This window comes from Macrotis lagotis, chromosome X, assembly GCF_037893015.1.
Source record: "Macrotis lagotis isolate mMagLag1 chromosome X, bilby.v1.9.chrom.fasta, whole genome shotgun sequence".
Classification (NCBI taxonomy): domain Eukaryota; kingdom Metazoa; phylum Chordata; class Mammalia; order Peramelemorphia; family Peramelidae; genus Macrotis; species Macrotis lagotis.
Window position 1 is genome coordinate 622090524 of NC_133666.1, and position 19839 is coordinate 622110362.

Here is a 19839-nt window from a genome sequence, read left to right on the forward strand (position 1 = left end):
GCACCTAAATCATATTGAATGAATGTTTTATTTTAGAACAACTTCTAAAGATGCCTATGGTGTGTGTGTATATATATATATATATATATATATATGTATATATATATATATATATATATATATATATATATATATATATATAGTGATACCTTTAACTTTTACTTTATGAATTTTATGAGCTTGGAAGTTGGCCTTATTTCCTTTATCTTCCCCTGGAGTCCTGACCACTCTCAAACAAAGCAAAGGGAAAGCCTTAGTTTTGCCTCTTATATTCAGGATCTACTGAATTATTCTGAGCAATTGCCCTTAATGATTCCTTTGTACCCTCTTCTTTTTTTTTTATTTTGTTTATGTAAGGCAATGGGATTAAGTGACTTGCCCAAGGTCACACAGCTAGGTAATTATAAGTCTGAGGCCATATTTGAACTCAGGTCCTCCTGACTCCAGGATCAGTGCTCTGTCCACTGCATCACCTAGCTGCCTCATACCCTCTCTTAGGATGAAAGAAAAAAAAAGAGAAAAGTAGCTGTAGTGGCATCTCTGCCAATAACAACAAAGTTCAGTGATTTGATCCCTTTTTCTAGAAAGATTATCAGTCGCTTGATTCTTCAGTTCCTGCTTAATATCTCACCTCGCAATGGCTTTCCATTCTTTTGCAGAATTTGCTTTTAGCAATAGTTTTAGTTTGCAACTATTTACACATAACTTTGGAGAAAAATTTTAAGAGAACCTTAAGAGTGCCTTACATAAACCAGAATTTTTAACATGTTTTCAAAGAGGCAAGAGGCTTTAAACTAGTTTCCTGACATTCCCACTGCCACTCATCCCTCTAACTCTTTGGCTGTTTAAATAGAGCTTGTAGAGGGTTCTAACCAATTGGGATGGAAAAGTGTGGATGTGGCATGGTCTAACCTCTCCTTCCTTCCATGTGAACTGAAGTGTGATCTCTCTCTCTCTCTCTCTCTCTCTCTCTCTCTCTCTCTCTCTCTCTTTCTCTCACTCTGCTAGAAGATGACCCAGTTTTTCAAAACCATTTTTCTCTTCTCTTCAGGGCATATTCATCTCTCGAGTGTCAGAGGAAGGTCCTGCAGCTCGGGCTGGGGTTCGAGTAGGGGACAAGCTATTAGAGGTGAGAGATGTATATGTGAAGGGTGAGAATATGAGTGAGTATACATGTTTTTCCATAGACATTACTTGGGTGTATGTCTGCATGGTCATATGCATTTGTTTGGTATCCCTTTTCATATCTCTGAGTATGTCTCTTTGTATCTTAATCCATCCAACAAGTCTTGTCTGAGCATCTTTGTTATGCTTTGACTGCAGAAAACAAAACCATTTAAAACACAGCCCCTGCTCTTATCTCCTTACCATAACTCTGAGATAGATGCTATTTCTCAGTTTACAAATGAGGACTAAGGCTCAGAAATCATTTCATGTAGTGGATGCAGTGATAGACTTGAAGTCAGGAAAAGTTCCAATACTTGTTCTCTTAGGAGCTGTTTCTATTGGCAAGTAATTTCTTTGAGTGATAATTATTTTATCAATAAGATGGGGATAAAACCTTTACTATTTTATGAGCTATGAAAAGGGCAATGAAAGTTTACACAGATGATACAGGGGCTAGGAGATCATTATATTTATTAATTTATTTTATTTCATTATTATTTATTAAAAAAAGATGCTAGGTTTAGTAGATTATAAACTAACTAGGTATCACAGGTGTGATATGGAATCCCAAAAATGAGTATAATTTTAGACTAACATAGTATTGCTCTTGTACTAAGCAGGTGATAGTATCACTATCCTTTGTCCTGGTTAGATCTTATTTATATTACTGTGTTCAGTTCACAGAGGGTCGTGTTTTAGGAAGCATGTTGATAAATTGGAGGCATGACTAAGATGGTGAAAAATCATGCTATTATGCCATTTTAGTGGTAAGAAGATTGAAAGATGTCTAGCATGGAGAAGAGAAAACTGAAAGACATTATAGATGCTTTTAGGTAGCAAAGGGAGGTCATATGGAAGAGTGACTGTCCTGTTCTGCTTGCTGCTAGAGTGGAGAACAAGAAACAAGAAAGAAAAATTGCAGGGACAGATTGAGTTCTGTTGGAAAAATTTTCCAGCCATTTGTATATTGAAAATTATAATGGACTGATTTGGAAATTAACAGGTTTCCTCTTACCTTTGCTTTTTACCAGCACAAACCTGATAACCATTTTTGGGTATATCAGGTAATTTGTAGTTTACTTAGGTATAGATTGGACTAACTAGATGACTCTTATGAACCCCAAAATCCTTTGAGATTTTGTGATTTTGGTTTTATATAGGATAGGAATCAGATTCTGGAATAGAACTATATTATGTTGAAATTGAACTTTAAATAAAATTATTATGCCTGTGATTTCTAGGATGAATTGGAGGCATAGAGACTAGTTGAAAACTTGTAGTTATTGAGCTGGTCTAGATTCTGGGAAGTAGGAAGTGATTGATGAAGAAAGAGAAAAAATGATAGAATTAGAAGAGAAAGTTGCATGTAAGAGTTAAAGTCAAAGTTTATTTCAAGATTTCATGAAGAATGATAACGCTGCTGAAAGAAATGGAGCAGTTTTCCTTTCTGCCTCTGACTTCTTTTTAATCTCCTTTGCTGCTTCCTCATACTCATCTCTCAACTTTTTAATTTAGGTATCCCCTTTAATCCACATATTCCTTTTGCAGCATACATAACAGGTGGTCATCCATGCTTGTAAAGTTTTAGTGAGGGGGAAACTGATAATTCCCAGGGCAGCCCATTACACTTCAATATCTCAAATATTCAGAAAATTTTTCTAGCAGAGTTGAAATCTGTCCATTCAACTTCCCATCTCTTGTTGTCCTGGGTCCTCTTCTCACCTTTGTCCACACTCTTCCCCTCAGCATCCTTGGCTCTTCTCATGGCTCCACAACTACACATATTTCTCCAAGATATGTCTTCAGTCCTCATCTTTCACCTAAATTTCAGACTTAAGTCTCCAAATTCTTTTTTTTTTTCCTTTTTTTTAGGTTTTTTTTTTTTTTTGCAAGGCAAATGGGGTTAAGTGGCTTGCCCAAGGCCACACAGCTAGGTAATTATTAAGTGTCTGAGACCAGATTTGAACCCAGGTACTCCTGACTCCAAGGCCAGTGCTTTATCCACTATGCCACCTAGCTGCCCAGTCCCAATTCTCATAAGTCATCAAGTCAGTCATCAAACTTAAATGTTTTTATTGGGTGAAGCATACAGTTACAAAGATGGAAACCCAACATACCTAGTCTAGGAATAGTTTATATTCTACAGAGCAACAATTTGTGTACATTAGAAATATATAAAGAGGTGATTTTGGAGGACTGAGGGGTTCAAGAAGGCTCTCATGCAGCAACTAATATTTGAACTTAAGTTTTGAGGGAACTGCAGAGTAACATGAGGCAACATGACTAATTTGGAAGTAAATTTTATACTATTACACATATATAATCTATATCAAATTGCTTACGAAAACATCTTAGGGAAAGGGGAAATGAGTGAGGGTGGAAATTTGGAGCTCATTTTTTTTAGCTTTTTTTTTTTTGCAAGGCAAATGGGGTTAAGTGGCTTGCCCAAAGCCACTTAAGTGTATGAGACCAGATTTGAACCCAGGTACTCCTGACTCCAGGGTCGGTGCTTTATCCACTGCGCCACCTAGCCGCCCCTGAGCTCATTTTTTTAAATTAATTTTTATTAAAGATATTACTTGAGTTTTAAAATTTTCCCCCCAATCTTACTTCCCTCCCCTCCCATGGAAAATAATCTGTCAGTCTTTACTTTGTTTCCATGTTGTATACCTTGATCCAAATTGGATGTGATGAGAGAGAAATCATATCCTTAGAGAACAGACAAGAAGGCTAAGAGGTAACAAGATCAGACAATAAGATATCTGTGTTTTTCTAAATTAAAAGGAATAGTCTTTGCACTTTGTTCAAACTCCACAACTCCTTATCTATATACAGATGGCACTCTCCTTTGCAGACAGCCCAAAATTGCTCCTGATTGTTGCACTGATGGAATGAGCGAGTCCTTCAAGGTTGATCATCACCTCCATGTTGCTGTTAGGGTATACAGTATTTTTCTGGTTCTGCTCATCTCACTCAGCATCAATCAGTTCATGCAAATCCCTCCAGACTTCCCTGAAATCCCATCCTTCCTGGTTTCTAATAGAACAATAGTGTTCCATGACATACATATACCACAGTTTGCTAAGCCATTCTCCAATTGGAGGACATTTACTTGATTTCCAATTCTTTGCCACCACAAACAGGGCTGCTATAAATATTTTTGTACAAGTAATGTTTTTACCCTTTTTCATCATCTCTTCAGGATATAGACCCAATAGTGGTATTGCTGGGTCAAAGGGTATGCACATTTTTGTGGCCCTTTGGGCATAGTTCCAAATAGCTCTCCAGAAGGATTGGATGAGTTCACAGCTCCACCAACAGTGTAATAGTGTCCCAGATTTCCTACAACCCTTCCAACAATGATCATTATCCTTTCTGGTCATATTGGCCAATCTGAGAGGTGTGAAGTGGTACCTCAGAGAAGCTTTCATTTGCATTTCTCTAATAATTAATGATTTAGAGCATTTTTTCATATGGCTATGAATTGCTTTGATCTTGTCATCTTTATATTGCCTTTGCATGTCCTTTGACCATTTGTCAATTGGGGAATGGCTTTTTGTTTTAAAAATATGACTCAGTTCTCTGTATATTTTAGAAATGAGTCCTTTGTCAGAATCATTAGTTGTAAAGCTTGTTTCCCAATTTACTACATTTCTTTTAATCTTGGTTACAGTGGTTTTATCTGTGCAAAAGCTTTTTAATTTAATGTAATTGAAATCATCTAATTGGTTTTTGGTGATGTTCTTCTCCAACTCTTCCTTAGTCATAAACTGCTCCCCTTTCCATAGATCTGACAGGTAAACTGGAGCTCATTTTTTTTTTAAATTTTAATGAATGTTTAAATTTATATGAATTGGAAAAAATAAAATATTTTTTGAAAAATTTGAAAGCTTTTTGAAATTAGAAACAAAGTGATGTAAGGAGAGAATGCAATGCAGGCATACTGGGACAGCCTTTGAAAGTGTTCAAAGGTTAAAAAAAATGAAACCAGTTTCATTGGACTATAGAACGTTTGAAAGGGAGCAGTGTTAATCACCACCATCTAAAGATCCCATTATGACTTCAAATCCAAAATCAAATTTGTTATTTTCTTCCTAGCTTTCATTTCCCATAGGCTTTCCTTTTATCAGCAATATTAAGGGCACTACAATGTACAGGCACAGTTAGTGCTGGGCAAAAAAGATAAGAATCTGCAATAGTCACTCCTCTCCCTTCCCCCCTCCATCAGCAATATCCTAAGGGGATATCTGAATTGTACATAAATGAATATTGAAACAAGATAAAATGATAAGGGAGGAAGAGGTCCAGATCAAAACATGAGGAATGAAAATTTGCTTCTCCGGATAGGATTAAGGAAGGTTTAATGCTAGAATTCCAGCAGGCTTGATGGAGGAGGAGGTGGGGCAGCTAGACCTAGGCAAGTCAAACTACCATCACTACTCTGACCATCCTCATATCCTAGTGGAGACAGCCCAGGACCCTGAAGCCTCTAGCTTAAGGAACAGCAATGTCTATAGCCCTGTGTCCACAGTCCTCATCCTGGGAAACAAGCCCTCTGGAGATGCAACTGGGCAACTGTTCCTGCAAGGGCTTCAGCCTCAGCTACTGAAAACCCAGAAAGGAAAGTTCAGCCACTAAAGTCTTGGGATTGTCACATGGTCCAACTTCAGAAACTGATAGTATTTTATCAGTAGAAATGACTTTAAATGAGAGGTGTTATCACCTGCTGCACCCCAAGGACAAGGGGACCTTCATCTCACTTGGAACTGAAACCAGCCATTGATGTTGCTGGGAGCTCCTTGAGAGCAGGATCAGTCTTTTCTATTTTTACCTTTGTAAGTGCTTAATAAATGCTTCATTGATTCAGAGTAGAAAGGAAGGAAACAAGCATGAATTCAGTGCCTAATGCATTGCAGATATTAATTGTATCACGTGCTTCATAAATAACTCGTTTGATGCTCAAAACACCCTAGGTTAATCATTATTATTACCATTATACCCTGTTTGCAGATAAGTGAAGCAACTTGTCCAGGATAACACTGCTGGTAAATGTTTAAGACTGGATTTGAACTCGGGTCTAATTGACTCCAGACCTACATTCTATTCATTGTGCCACCTAGCTGTCTATTAAAAAAAAGTTGTCACCTAGTAGGCATATAATAAATGTTATTGAATTTTGTAGTAATGGAACCCAAGTAGTGAGTCCTGAGGTGGGCCTTGAAGGAAGGAGAGAATTTCAGCTAGCAGAGTTGTAGTGGAGATTTTGTGAAAATGGGAGAAGGAAAGCTGAGATGAGGACATAATGTCCAGTTTGTCAGGAAATAAGACTGTGAGCAAGATGAAATGGGAAAGATAGTTGCAGGAGACCAGTACTTGACTAATGAATTTTGTATTTTATCCTAAAGGACATCAAGAGGCACTAATGGTTTTGATCAGGGAAGTGACATGCCTGAAGTGGTGACTTTAGAGGCAGTGATGGATATAAGAAATCTAGGCAGTAAAACTATAGGAATTTTTAACTGAATTTTGGAGAAGCAAAGAAAGAATCAAAGATAATTGCATTTTTGGGAGGAGTGGCAGGTATGGGGGGAAAGATAATTTCAGTTTGGGCCTATTGAATTGTATGGTTCTGGTGGAACAAAGAAGTAATCTCAGATGTTAAGAAATTAGCATAGTGCCTGATAATGTAGTAGGAGCCTAGAAATGCTTCTTGTCTTAGCTTGACCAGGAGCTCTAGAGAGATCAGAGAGAGAGAGAGAGAGAGAGAGAGAGAGAGAGAGAGAGATTTTACTTCCTACATACAATTATTAAGTCCTATTGATTCTATCCTTGAAATGTCTCAGGAATTTTCTTTCTTCTTTCCCTTCCCTACAGCCTCCCCCCCCTCCAATCACCATAATACCTCCCCTTGACTTTCCATGGATGTTTAGTTTCCTACCTTTCTTATGCATTTCTATAGGTTTCATTTTCTATTAGTTTTTTGTGCACAGATATTATCTTGTGAACCATGAACATCAAAAGGACACACAAGGACTGTCTTTTTTTTTTATCTCCCTGGCACATAACTCTTTTTAAGTCTTTGGTACAGTTAATGAATGTTTGTTCAGGTTGCCATTTCCTATTGCGGGGTGTGGGAACAATCATGAGCACAGTTTTAGACACTGAATTTGAGCTACTACATTAAAGTAGTTGTGTCCTCTAGTCAGTGAAAAATGCCTACAGGCAGAAGTCAGCTGGAGATAAAACATTTGGAAGTCATCTTCATGGCAGTGACAAAGATCAAAGGTGGTTTCTAGGGAGAAAAGTAGAGGAGAGCATGTTTGAAACACACACACACACACACACACACACACACGCACACACACATATGGGAATAAAGAGGAAATTATCAACCAATTATCCTAGACTGGCTAATCTTTGTTCCTCTTTAATTACCATATAAAAATGCCCTAGCCATATTCCCTTGCTTCCTTTCTTCTCTAAACATCCCTGATTTCCTTCAAGGCCTAGCTCGGCCTTCTTAATAGGCCTTGCTCTCCCCAACTGCTAGTTGGGGAAGATCTTTTTTTCACTTTTGTGTGTTGGGGCAAGAAAACCCCTCTATTACATTTGAGAATACAAATCAGTAAAAGGTTTATTCTGTACATTGTTTAAAAAGACTAGGGACAGAAAGACATCAGTTGAAACACAGAAATAGATCTAGTTCTCTGGGTCCAATGGGCTGCTGAATACAGGAGATTTTCTTAAAAGCCCTTAGAGCATACAGTATACATGATACTAGGCTCACAGCTGGTCAACTGTTGAACCGTGACCTTGGAGGCAGTTCGTTGTGAGTCAGGAAGAGAAGGGAAAAAAATTTTTGAGAATATAGTTTCAATAGGATGGTAAGAGTGAAAGACAAATGTAAAGATTGAAAATTTTCAATAGAGTGATATGGGTGTTGTCTGGTTTTCTTTGACTTTCCTTTTGACTTTCCTCCTACAGGTGAATGGTGTGACCCTACAGGGGGCTGAGCATCATGAGGCAGTTGAGGCACTTCGGGGTGCAGGAGGAGCAGTATTGATGAGAGTCTGGCGGGAACGTATGGTGGAGCCTGAGAATGCGATCACAGTCACTCCTTTGCGTCCTGAGGATGACTACAGTCCCCGGGAAAGGCGGGGGAGTACCCTTCGTCTGCCTGAACCTTCCAGCCCCCCTGGCCCTCCTCGACAAAGGCATACTACCTTTCTGGTCAGAAGTGAAAGAGGTCTTGGTTTCAGCATTGCTGGTGGCAAAGGCTCCACACCCTATCGAGTAGGAGATGGGGTAAGGAGATAGAAGGCAGGTTGAAGAAATGAGATGAGATGGAAGATTGGGTTGAGAGTGAAAGATCAAGTTTATATTTAAGGGTGTGGTAAGGTGATGAGAAAAGAGGAAGAGGCTGAGAATAGGATAGTCACTTTTCCTATATTCTGATTCCTGACTCAGGAGCTGGGAATAGCCCTAGTGAAATTGGATCTCCTACTCCCCATCCACCCCCAGGGGTATTTTCGGACCATGATTTAAGAGAAGCTCTTACTTGGGGTAGTCTGCTGGGGAGGCAGAAAGGGAAAGGAGGGGCTGAAATGAATCTGAGTAAGTAAAGGTAAGGATAAAGATGGCCTCTGAAGTTTCTTATGAGTGTGCAGTTGTGTGAAAGGAGGGTATGAGGGGTATAGAGCAGGAGCTAACTGTTCTATCCTCTGCCCAGGGAATCTTCATCTCAAGGATTGCTGAAGGTGGGGCTGCCCACCGGGCAGGCACATTGCAGGTTGGGGACCGAGTAATCTCAGTGAGTGGTCAACTCCCAGGGGTCACTTGTTCCCTCAAAACTTGCACATGAGCTCTTGTATAATCTTTCTTTCTCTCTCTGCTGTGGGGTGTAATTGCATTAAAGGGCTGAACCAGCCCAGTTTGAGGGGGGAGGTCTGTTGGAGCCTTTGTGGCTGACCAGGGTGGTAAGACCTGGGACTGTCTCTTCAGTGCTGCTTCTGTCTGTTCTGGCCCTTAGGGATGGGGGTTCAGGGACAGCTGTCTTGCTTCTCTGGTCCCTGATCTCTGTTTCTGGGGGCAATTCTTCCAGATCAATGGGGTAGACATGACAGAGGCCAGGCATGACCAGGCAGTCGCACTGCTTACTGCTGCCTCCCCCACCATCACGCTGCTGCTGGAACGAGAGGCTGATGGGCCTCTCACCCCTGCCCCACCACTCAGCTCCCCTCAACCCCCCAGCCCTGTCACTCCTATGGCAGTTGGGGAACCTGGGCCCCCTCCTAGCCGCATGGCCACCACTATAGAAGGACCATATCCTGTGGAGGTGAGGACCCCCCAACCTTCCACCTTCTTTGTTGCTCAGTCTCTACCTGCTTACACACATTCTCTCTCTCTCTCTTCTCTCTTCTCTCTTCTCTCTTCTCTCTCTCTGATTTTCTATTTTCTTCTTCCCCAACTAATGTTTCCCCTTATCCTACTCCACTAAGGAAGTCCTTTATTCCTTCCTCTCTATCTTAAGAATTTTTATTTTTAAACCACCTAGGTTCATCCCTATTAAATACCCTTTAGACCAGGATTTTATCTCTTGACAAAAGTGTGGGGAGGTTATTTTTGTCCTTATATCCCCACCCAGTGCAAAGATGTTATATATCCCTTGCTGTGTTTTATTAATACACAGTGATCTGAGAATTTATTTAAAGTTTTTGAATATTATTAATTATCTTGAGCAAGTCACCTAATCCCATTGCCTTGCAAAAAAACAAACAAAAAAACCTCCTAACCCCAAATATTTGGGACAGCTAGATGGTACAATGGATAGAGCACTGGCCCTGAATCAGGAGGACCTGAGTTCAAATCCCACCTGAGACACTAATAATTACCTAGCTGTGTGACTTTGGGCTAGTCACTTAACCCCATAGCTCTGCCAAAAAAAAACCAACAAAAAAAGATCTTAACCAAGAAAACTTCTGGTCTTCCAAGAGTTTGACTGGGAAAGAGATTCAGTGGAGATGAAAAAAGTAGTTGATAATCTACAAATACCTTACCCTGCTTTGGGCCAAATTAAGATTTCCTTGCCACTCTTTTACTATTCCATCTAACTTCAAAAGTTTATATTGATGTCTATCTCCATTGGGTTAACATTTTCACTTAGAAGAGCTTACTATCATCTATATCCTGGGAGATTTCATTGGGCAGTCTCTGCCAGATTTAAGTTTTGCTTGTTCTCTATCCAGAGAATTCACAAATTCAATAATCTTTAACACTTTGTTTCTATAAAAATACTACAAAGATATAAGCTTCAATTAAGTACTCGAACCCTACCTAATCCTTTGTGTTATTTTCTCAAAGACAATTCCCCAATTGAGACCCAATAGCCACAATCTTCTGTAGCTACTCTATCACAACTTCTTCATTGCTCCTTCAATATCTCCAGGAGATCTGCCTGGTGAAGGCTGGTGGGCCTCTGGGACTGAGTATTGTTGGAGGCTCTGATCATTCCAGCCACCCATTTGGAATCCAGGAGCCCGGTGTGTTCATCTCTAAGGTAGTGGGACTGGGGGAAAAGGGAGCAAGTTGTATCTCTGGGAGTGGGGTTATATCTCACCCCCTCCCATTCCCTGTCAGGAATACCCCATCCAGCCCCATGCAAGCTTGTCAGTATAACAAGAAGATAGAGTTTGCAAATGGTGGGTATATGTGCTATGAATAAAGTTGTACTGCCTGGGTTGACGGATGTCTTGACTGTAATTCCTGAGGAGATGGAATGTCTAGCAAATAAAGCTAGAAAATCCAAAAAACCAGCACATGCCATTTGATGGTCCATTCGGCCTGACCTCTGCAAGTATCTTTTCCTTCCTAGTTTCTGTCATCCAATTTTATCTGGCTGCCCTATTCCATTGGACTTCCTGTACTGCCTTGTACTTCTATTGTTATGTTTCTGCCAGGTGCTTCCTCGGGGATTGGCTGCTCGAAGTGGGCTGCGTGTGGGTGACCGAATTCTGGCAGTGAATGGGCAAGATGTTAGGGGGGCTACTCACCAGGAGGCTGTGAATGCTCTACTCAGCCCTACTCCCGAGTTGTGTCTGCTGGTGCGAAGGGATCCTCCTCCACCAGGCATGAAGGTAATCCATCTCCAAACCATGCTATAATGGACTAAGGGAAGAGGGCTGAGTTTGAGGGCAAAAGGGAGATTTTGTTGGAATTGGACAGATGTGGTAGTATAGGAATTATCTTAAGATGACTTCTTTGGTTGCTCCATTTTTCTCACCCCGATGCCTTTAGGAAATCTGCATTGAAAAGGCCCCTGGGGAGAAGCTGGGAATCAGCATACGAGGTGGGGCCAAAGGTCATGCTGGGAACCCCTTTGACCCCACCGATGAAGGTGTCTTCATCTCCAAGGTGAGAGCTTCTGGAATCTAGAGGGTTTTTTCACCAAAACAAGACAACATCTCCAAAATCCTAGAGGTTTTTCTTATCTTGCTTTTCCCCACCAGAGCCTGGAGGAAGGTTCCCTTCCCCCTCAACCATATCTACTGAGTCCTCTTTCACCCCCCAAGAACCTCTTCTTACACTGATACTATTACCTACCCTGTGCTCCCGGTGTCATGTGCTGTAACACTGACATGCACACTTGGCAGTCTGCTTTGTTTTCCCTTTGACTTCCTGATATCTCCACTTCCATTTTCACCTTTCACATTCCTTTTGTCCTCTAGGTGAGCCCAGCTGGTGCTGCTGGGCGAGATGGCCGTCTTCGGGTGGGGATGCGCCTCCTCGAAGTGAATCAGCAGAGCCTGTTGGGTCTGACACACACTGAAGCAGTGCAGCTACTTCGTGGTGTTGGAGATACCCTCACAGTACTTGTCTGTGATGGCTTTGACCCTGTCGCTGCTGCTGCTCTTGAGGTCAGTCACCCAACCAGTGATGTGGGAGGGAGGATTTTTATAAAACTGTGTGCTGAGTTGTCCCTTGAGCTATGAGTATAAATGCAAAGTCCCTGCCTGCAGTTTTTAGCAGTGTGACACCACCTGGAGGGCCTAAAAGGGTAGTTAGGAGAGAAAAATGACGAAAGATGGTAAGATGAAGAATCAACTCCTTAATCTTAGAGAGGACCTGACTAAGTGATATAATGAGGTCTTGTAACCTCTTTGAGGAGTCTCCATCTTTCATCTGAAAACGGCAAAGAATAGCTCTGGCAGATATCTACTTAGTGACCTAAGCTTCCAAACAGTCCTCAAAATCCCCAACTTGCTTATGAGATAAGCACAGGTCCAGGGTCCCTTCCTCTACATACTGTATTCTGCACTTTTAATTGGTAGCCCTGGTGCTTACCCACTCAGTAATTCAGATTCCAGTTCACTCGCACAAATGTTAGACTTCCATTGATCCCTGATATTAGAATGTGCCAGTTTGGCTGAAATAGAGGGTACTTTCTAAAAAGGTAGACCAAAGCCATATTGTGAAGGACTTTTAAGTGCCAAACCTAGGAGCTTATATTTTATCTTATAGGAGAGGGAGTTCTCCCTGATGGTTGAGCCAGGAGGTATCATGGTCAGGAAGTTTATTTAGGGAGGTTCTGCCATAGTATTTTTGGTAACCTGAAACTGGATGGGTCTCAGTTTCTTCCTCTATAAAATCAAAGGGTAGGGCCACAACAAAGCTTCCTAACCTTGGTTGTCTCAAGACACCTTGTGCAGTTTGGGGAAGTCTGTGGGCCCCTTTTCAGAGTTAGGTTTTTAAATGTACAAAGTAATCAGGAGAGTCCAAAGTTTGAATTCTGGGGAAATGTGTATCTGTTTCATGATCTTAGGCAAGTTACTAAACCTATGATATACTAAATAGGGATAATACTTGAATTACCTACCTCTGAGAGTATTCTCAGGGAAAGTGCTTTGTTAATCTAATAGTGCTATAGAAGTGAGTTTTTGCTTTTGTTATTTTCTTGGAGTTGAACATTTTAAGGTTTCAAATTTAGCTGGGTACACAAGGGAATCTTCCTCAAAGTTTATACACTTAAGAGTAATACATCTCTGCAATATCATCTATCTTGAGCTGAGATCAGTCACAAACCAAACTCCCTTTCTAGAGCTAGGTCCTCCTTTACTTTCTTCCTACAAAGTCCTCCTTTACTTTGTCCTCCTCCAGATGTCCCCAGGGGTCATTGCCAACCCCTTTGCTGCTGGAATTGGGCGCAAAAACAGCCTGGAAAGTATCTCATCCATCGACCGAGATGTGAGTCCTGAAGATCTGGACAAGGTCAGTGTACCCTGTAGTCAAGCTACCCCAGGATCGTTCCGTTGTGTGGCCCACATTCTCCCACTGACTGACTTAAGTGAAGAGGTTTCCTGCTGTGAGCATTGGGTCAGAGTTCGGTTGTTATCCATGTGGCTGCTTTCAGGAGATAGTCTCTCAAAAAAGTAAACTTGGAATCAATGATGAATTTATTTTATTCAGGCAAAATTTTCAAAGTTATTTGGGAAGAAAACTTCTCCACTTTCCTCCCTACCCTTCTATTACCCTCTCCCTCAGTCTTCCTATTGTATTGGCTTAAATGATCTGTGCTAATTTGGGGCATGCTGAGCCACTTAATAGCAAACTTGGTTCCTGTCCCTTGACTTCTAGTTTATGTCTGTCTATCTTTCAGAAACACACACACACACACACACACACACACACACACACACACACACACAAAATCTGTAGATGACAAGGAATGGCTGTTGTAGACTCTGTCCTTACCTCTGACCTCTAATATGTCTACCTTCTCTCCTGTTCTCACTCTCTTCCTGCCTAAATCCTATGGCCATGGATTGGTACAGGAGCCTATAGGTAGGAAATAGACAACAACAGAAAGTGGCCTTGGAAGCCTTTGAGGAAGAGGAAATAGGTGTGTATGTGTTTATAGAGAGAGAAGGAGTGAGAGAATGTGAGCTGAGAGTGAGATTCCTCAAGTCTTTTTGGGTTGAGTTTTTGGGTCTATGCCATGATTCCTCATGCTTGTTTGTCCACTGTCTTTCCATCTGAGAACTTACTTTCAACTTTTTTTCTCAGTAGATTCATTCACATATCTCCTCTCTTGCAAACATCAACTAACCCTTGACCAAAGATTAATGCCAATTCTCTCTAAGACTTCCTAGTATTTCTAACCTCTTCTTGGACCTCACCATTCATATAGTCATACACTCATGAATATTGTCTTCCAAACCTATATATATTTTAGAAAGATCTCTAAACAACAGAATTTCATAGTTGGAAAAGACTCTAGAAGATAGAGCATTGAATTATTACCTAAAAGGAATTCCCTTGACCTCATTACTGATGGAAGAATTAACCTACAAGAAAGCCTTGATTCCAATTTTGTATAACTCTAATTGTTAGGAAGTACAGTTGAACTCTATAGAACTTTTTATTTTTCCTAATTCTTCTGAAGGCAAACAGAGAAGTTCTGACCTCTCTTTGATATGGTAGTTCATTAAATACTTGAAGAGAACAGTCATGCCTATTCCCTCACCACCATCAAGTCTTTTCAATTAAATTCAGCAAACATTTGCTAATCACCCCTTACAAGTAAACTATTATACTCAATCTGGGCATATAAAGACAATAATATAGCTTCTGCTTTCAAGGAGAAGCTCTTCTGTGGAAGTACATGGACCCAAGGATCCCCTCTACCTTATTCTTTGGATTGCAAGGTTTCTAAGCTTCTTACCATGATTATCAGTTTTGTTTTTGGTTTTTGGTTTTGGTTTTTTTTTTTTTTTTTAGGTTTTTGCTAGGCAATGGGGTTAAGTGACTTGCCCAAGGCCACACAGCTAGGTAATTATTGAGTGTCTGAGACCGGATTTGAACCCAGGTACTCCTGACTCCAGGGCCAGTGCTTTATCCACTGCGCCACCTAGCTGCCCCTCATGATAATCAGTTTTACTTGTTCCTTCTCATATAGACACATGCACCTTCTCACAGGCATATTTTCTTGCAGACCCTTAGTCCAGAACCCCTGAGGCTGGATTACCGAACCCTGGCTGCTTTGCCTGGGAGCAGTAGTATCCAGAGGATCAATTCCAGGGTGAGTGATTGCTAGCACTTTTGTGGTCTCCCCCCTTCCTGCCCCTGCCATCCCCTCTCTTTTTTCCTCTCTCCTCTCTTTTCTCTCTCTTGCCCCCATCCTTCCTCTTCCCTCTCTCTTTTCCTCCCTCCTCTTCCTTTTCCCTTCCTTCCTGTCTTTGTCTCATTTTTTTTCTTTCCTCTTCCTCTTCCCTCCCTTTCTCCATCTTTCTCTCTCCCTGAATTCTATATTGAACTGTATGAGCATAAATAGGAAGAGGGGATGGATAATGTCAGAGTGCTGGGGATCTACAAAGAGTTTAGAACAAGTAATTAGAGAAGGCTTTTGAGTTGAGCCTTAAAGGATCAATAGAATATAGAATGGCTAGAAGTAGGAAGGATTTTCTGAGGTAGACTGGACCCATATTGCCAATAGCTTTAGATGCCAACATGAGGAAGGATTGATATTTGATGAATGATAAGCAGTAGGGAACCCAGTAAAATTCTGGGCATATAGAAAGTATTAGCTGATTGATTGTAGATTCTTTTACTGGACATTATTCAGTAAAAATAATATTTTACATTGGATTAGGAAGGAGGTTGACTGGAGGTAGGAGCCAGTTAGTAGGCTAGTGCCATGACCTGGATTAGAGGTGCTGATAGAGATTTACTAAGGATACAGAAATTATATACTTGTGATAAATATCTGTAGTATGTAGAGCATTGGAACAGACAGGTACATGCCAGGTGAGTTAAAACAGAGTCCTTTCCCTGGAGGTTCCTTAAACTTGGTAGAGAGATGGATTGTGAAGGAATGAATGCTAGAAATGCTATGGAGGCCTTGGTGACTTCCAGAGTGGTATAAAAGAACACCTTCTGGACTTAACTGATTCCTGACTGTCCTGCACTAAAACCATGTGGCCATGAGCAGGTCCCTTGACTGTTGTGGACTGCAGTTTTCTCCTCTATAAAATGAGGAATTTTAGACTAGATAACTTGGTTTTGTTTTTACAAGGCAATGGGGTTAAGTGATTTGTCCAAGGTCACACAGCTACATAATTATTAAGTGTCTGAGGCGAGATTTGAACTCAGCTCCACCTGACTCCAGGACTGATATCTATCCACTGTGCCACCTAGCTGCCCCCAACTAGATAACTTTTAAGGTCCCTTTAATCTCTAAACCTATGATCCTACCAAGAAATCAAAGAGAACTCCTGTTAGTCCAGATGACCTTGATATTTTCAGTTTAGCATATATTAATAACAGAAATGGCAACTTCTGTTTTTTCAGGAAAAAAATTTGTGAACTAGATGTGTGAGAGCAATCAAACTCTGCAGTGGCCCTGGCAGAGTCAAAGATGTAAAATGATGAATTGCGTACTTAAGGTTAAAGGTGAGAGAAAAACAGAGAGTTAGAAACTCTTAGACCGTGACCATTGGTCTTTCCCTGACCTAGAGGTTGGGAGAAGAAAGATGTATCAGAAGAAGAGGAGTCAGGAAGATCAGAGAAAACCAAAACAGAACACTATTATAGAGGTCAAAGAAGAAAAGTTTCAGGAAAGAGAAGGGTCATTGGTATTAAATGTTATGAGAGTTTTACCAAAGTCTCCCATTATCCCAAATGTGACCTTGTCCATAAATCATTCTGTCAGTTTTCAAGACCTCCCCTTTCATATAGGGTCTCTCCCACAGCTCTGTTCCCTCATTTTTTTTTCCTTTCCCTTCCCCCCAGCAGATAAAAATAATCTACTGGGTGGGTGTGACCAAGGGCAGGCCAGCAGCTGGGAAGCCCAGGACCCTCAGGAATGTTGAAGGGCTGTGAAAGGGGTGTAGCCCAGGGCAGCTCTAGTTCTGGAGACCAGTGTTCTCCAGAGAAGGTGAGGAGACTACAGCTATGTTGGGGGGCTCTGTTGAGACTTAGTTTGGGGGAGGATTTGGTGAGTACCTGCACAATAGGGTGTATGGAAGGAGGTCATTTTAAAAGTGGGCTGTAAAAGAAGATGCATGAAGGGAAGAGGGATAGACGGGAAGGGTTCAGAGGACAAGTGCAAGGTTCTGATGCCTTTTAGAACCAAAGAAACTAGTGGTTTAATTTTGGTACTAACCCATTCTCATCACTCTCCCTGATCCTATACATTTCCCATTCTTTTCCACCTTCCTCTCTCCTTTTCCTGATCTTTTACCACTTTCCCTTAACTCCTTTCTGAAACTCATTCCTTCTTTCCCTTTGATCACTTGCTCCCATTACTTTCTCTTCCCTGCCCTTTATCCTGCTTATCCCTTTTTCCATGTTTCCTGGTTTAATAACACAAAGGTTTTGAGGAAAATCTTGCAAGAGCCCCAAAGCCATCAGAAAGTGGGTTCACTAATAAGGTTATCAAAAGGAAGAAGCCATCAAAAAGATTTTAAACAGACCTTTTGGTAGTACTGCCCTAGGTGGGCCTATGAATGGGAAAAGAGGTTTCATGCAACAGGCTCAAAACAAATCTGTGCCCTGATTTTTACTGAGGGAAGGTATCAAGGAGAGCCCTGTTTCTAAACTGCCTTTTAGGAGGACAACTGAGTCCACAATAATAGAGCAAGCAATGGTAATATGCAAGATATTCTAGACCTAATTAATGCATTAGATTTCAGAAAATTCTCCTGGACTGGCATTGGAAAGTTTTAAAGGAATTCAAGGGTGAAATTGGGGAAAGCTTGATGAAAATGGGTAATATGTTTTGACAAAACATACTCTGTTCAGGAAGCTTGGCACCTAGCCAGCCAGCCTACCAATGGAGATGATGCTTGGTGCCAGAATGCCATACAATTGTCCAGGACATAGCCAGACATTTTTGGACTTTTTTTTTTTTTAATGAATGTACATTTGCAGTCATAGAAAAGTTTTTTTCATGACCCATTGTTATTTGTGTGATATTTTAAGTCAACTGTTACAGTAAAGGCTCACAGCCTCCAAAGGTAGTAACATAAAAGAGATGTTGTTTATAAAACTTGCTTGTTGGATGGAGAACTGTGATTAGTTGAGAAGGTCTTCCAGAGATGGGTGTTCAAGGACAATCTTAGGTATGGTTGCAATTCTCAACTCTGGTGGGGAGTACAGCATTGCTCTAACAGAACAGACTCACCGAGAGCTCTGGAAGCTGTACATGGGGACAGAGAAGCATTATGAGCCAAATATAAAGTGGGATGTGTTTGGGAAGAAGCTATTCAAACTCTTGGCTTCTGAACTTTGAGCTCACCAGACACTACTCAGAAGAAAATCTTAAAGAATCATTGTAGACTTAAATCTGTGGTAGAGTGAATTCTTGTTCAGGTAGGGGTTGGTTTTGAATGGCCTTTACAGATTCCAATTTGGTGACTGTGCCATGAGGATGTATGGTAAGAATGTAGTGATTAGCTAGGTGGCCAGTTTCAGCAAGGGCTAGAAATAGGAATGCTAATATTAATTTCCCTTCTGTCTCAGATAGCCCAAAGTGCAAGTCTGATTGGTTGTCATCATTCAAGACCTAATAGGGCCAAAGAAGATTGAGAAAAGGACAAGAGAATGAGAATAAGGGAAGATTAAGAAAAGAAATCATATTACAAATAGTAGTCATGGAGGTTGTACCAATAAACAGATGTAAATAGAATTTTGATACATCATTGCATTCCAGGGTCTAGTTGAGAGGATTTTAGGGATGTCTCTAATCTTCAAAAACGTTGGAAGTTTGCCACGGCCTTTCCAAATCATCTCTTGATGACCTGAACATATGTGGGTGGCTGAATCGGGATTGATACCAGGGGAAGGGACCATTGTTTTGTACTGTATTATATTGTATCCATCATCTTTCCTCATCTCTTCTTCCATCTCCCTTCCTCACTTGCTCTCCTTTTCTGTGTATCCTCTGTTGGTCTGTCTTCCATCTCTCTCTCTCTCTCTCATGTGAAGCTCCAGTTTTCCTCTCTCCTGCGTGACAATCTTTGGGAGCCCAAGTTCAGCGCGATGGACAGAGCCCCAACAGGCCTGCACAGAGCTGAGGGCAGCTCAGAGATCTCAGCCTTGACCCAGCCTAGCAAGGGCCCCACTGGGTTTACCCCATGTATGGGTGCCTCTCCAAGAAGTCCTGAAGAGCCCTTGGGGGAGGGGGAGAGCCTGGTGGATTCCAAGTCAATTCCATTTGGGGAGAACCCTTTTGTGCTGGCCAACCGGGGAACATCATGCCTAGGGGGCCCTCCCCTGGGATATGGCCAGGGAGGGGTACTGAAGACCAGCCTCTGCATCCCCAAGGCAAGCAGCACTTTACCCTTACCCCAATAACTGTGTCATGGAAACTAACCTGGGAATTGGACTGGGGGTTAATTGTTAGTGTAAGAGGCATTAGTTGTGATCCCTAAATTTCCAGCCCTAAAAAAGGAGAGAAACGGGAACTCTTTAACTAAGACTTTTCAACATGTCCCCTCATCTGAGCTCTCACAATATCTTCTTCCTCCTGTTCATTTATTTTCATATTATCTATGAGACCATTTACAAAGGATACTTAGTCTTTTCTGTCCCACTTTAGCCTACTCTCAACCCTTCGCCCCTCCTCCAACTTCTTATACTTTTCTCTGTCCTAAGCTTTTAACTCCATACCATATAAAC

General features: G+C 41.2%; 1 protein-coding gene across 14 annotated transcripts in view; it reads left to right on the plus strand.

The window, feature by feature from the left end:
- Nucleotides 1-19839, plus strand: part of SCRIB (scribble planar cell polarity protein) — a 72740-nt gene that overhangs the window by 31083 nt on the left and 21818 nt on the right. For 13 of the 14 annotated variants that reach the window (XM_074203144.1, XM_074203148.1, XM_074203145.1 and 10 more), the window contains 11 exons: nucleotides 1052-1129; nucleotides 8152-8472; nucleotides 8897-8977; nucleotides 9269-9502; nucleotides 10613-10723; nucleotides 11124-11300; nucleotides 11461-11577; nucleotides 11892-12080; nucleotides 13321-13431; nucleotides 15155-15241; nucleotides 19147-19485. In XM_074203144.1, the coding sequence (XP_074059245.1) occupies nucleotides 1052-1129; nucleotides 8152-8472; nucleotides 8897-8977; nucleotides 9269-9502; nucleotides 10613-10723; nucleotides 11124-11300; nucleotides 11461-11577; nucleotides 11892-12080; nucleotides 13321-13431; nucleotides 15155-15241; nucleotides 19147-19485 (1845 nt within the window). The remainder of the gene's footprint in view (nucleotides 1-1051; nucleotides 1130-8151; nucleotides 8473-8896; nucleotides 8978-9268; nucleotides 9503-10612; nucleotides 10724-11123; nucleotides 11301-11460; nucleotides 11578-11891; nucleotides 12081-13320; nucleotides 13432-15154; nucleotides 15242-19146; nucleotides 19486-19839) is intronic. The other variant, XM_074203158.1, reaches the window with a different exon arrangement.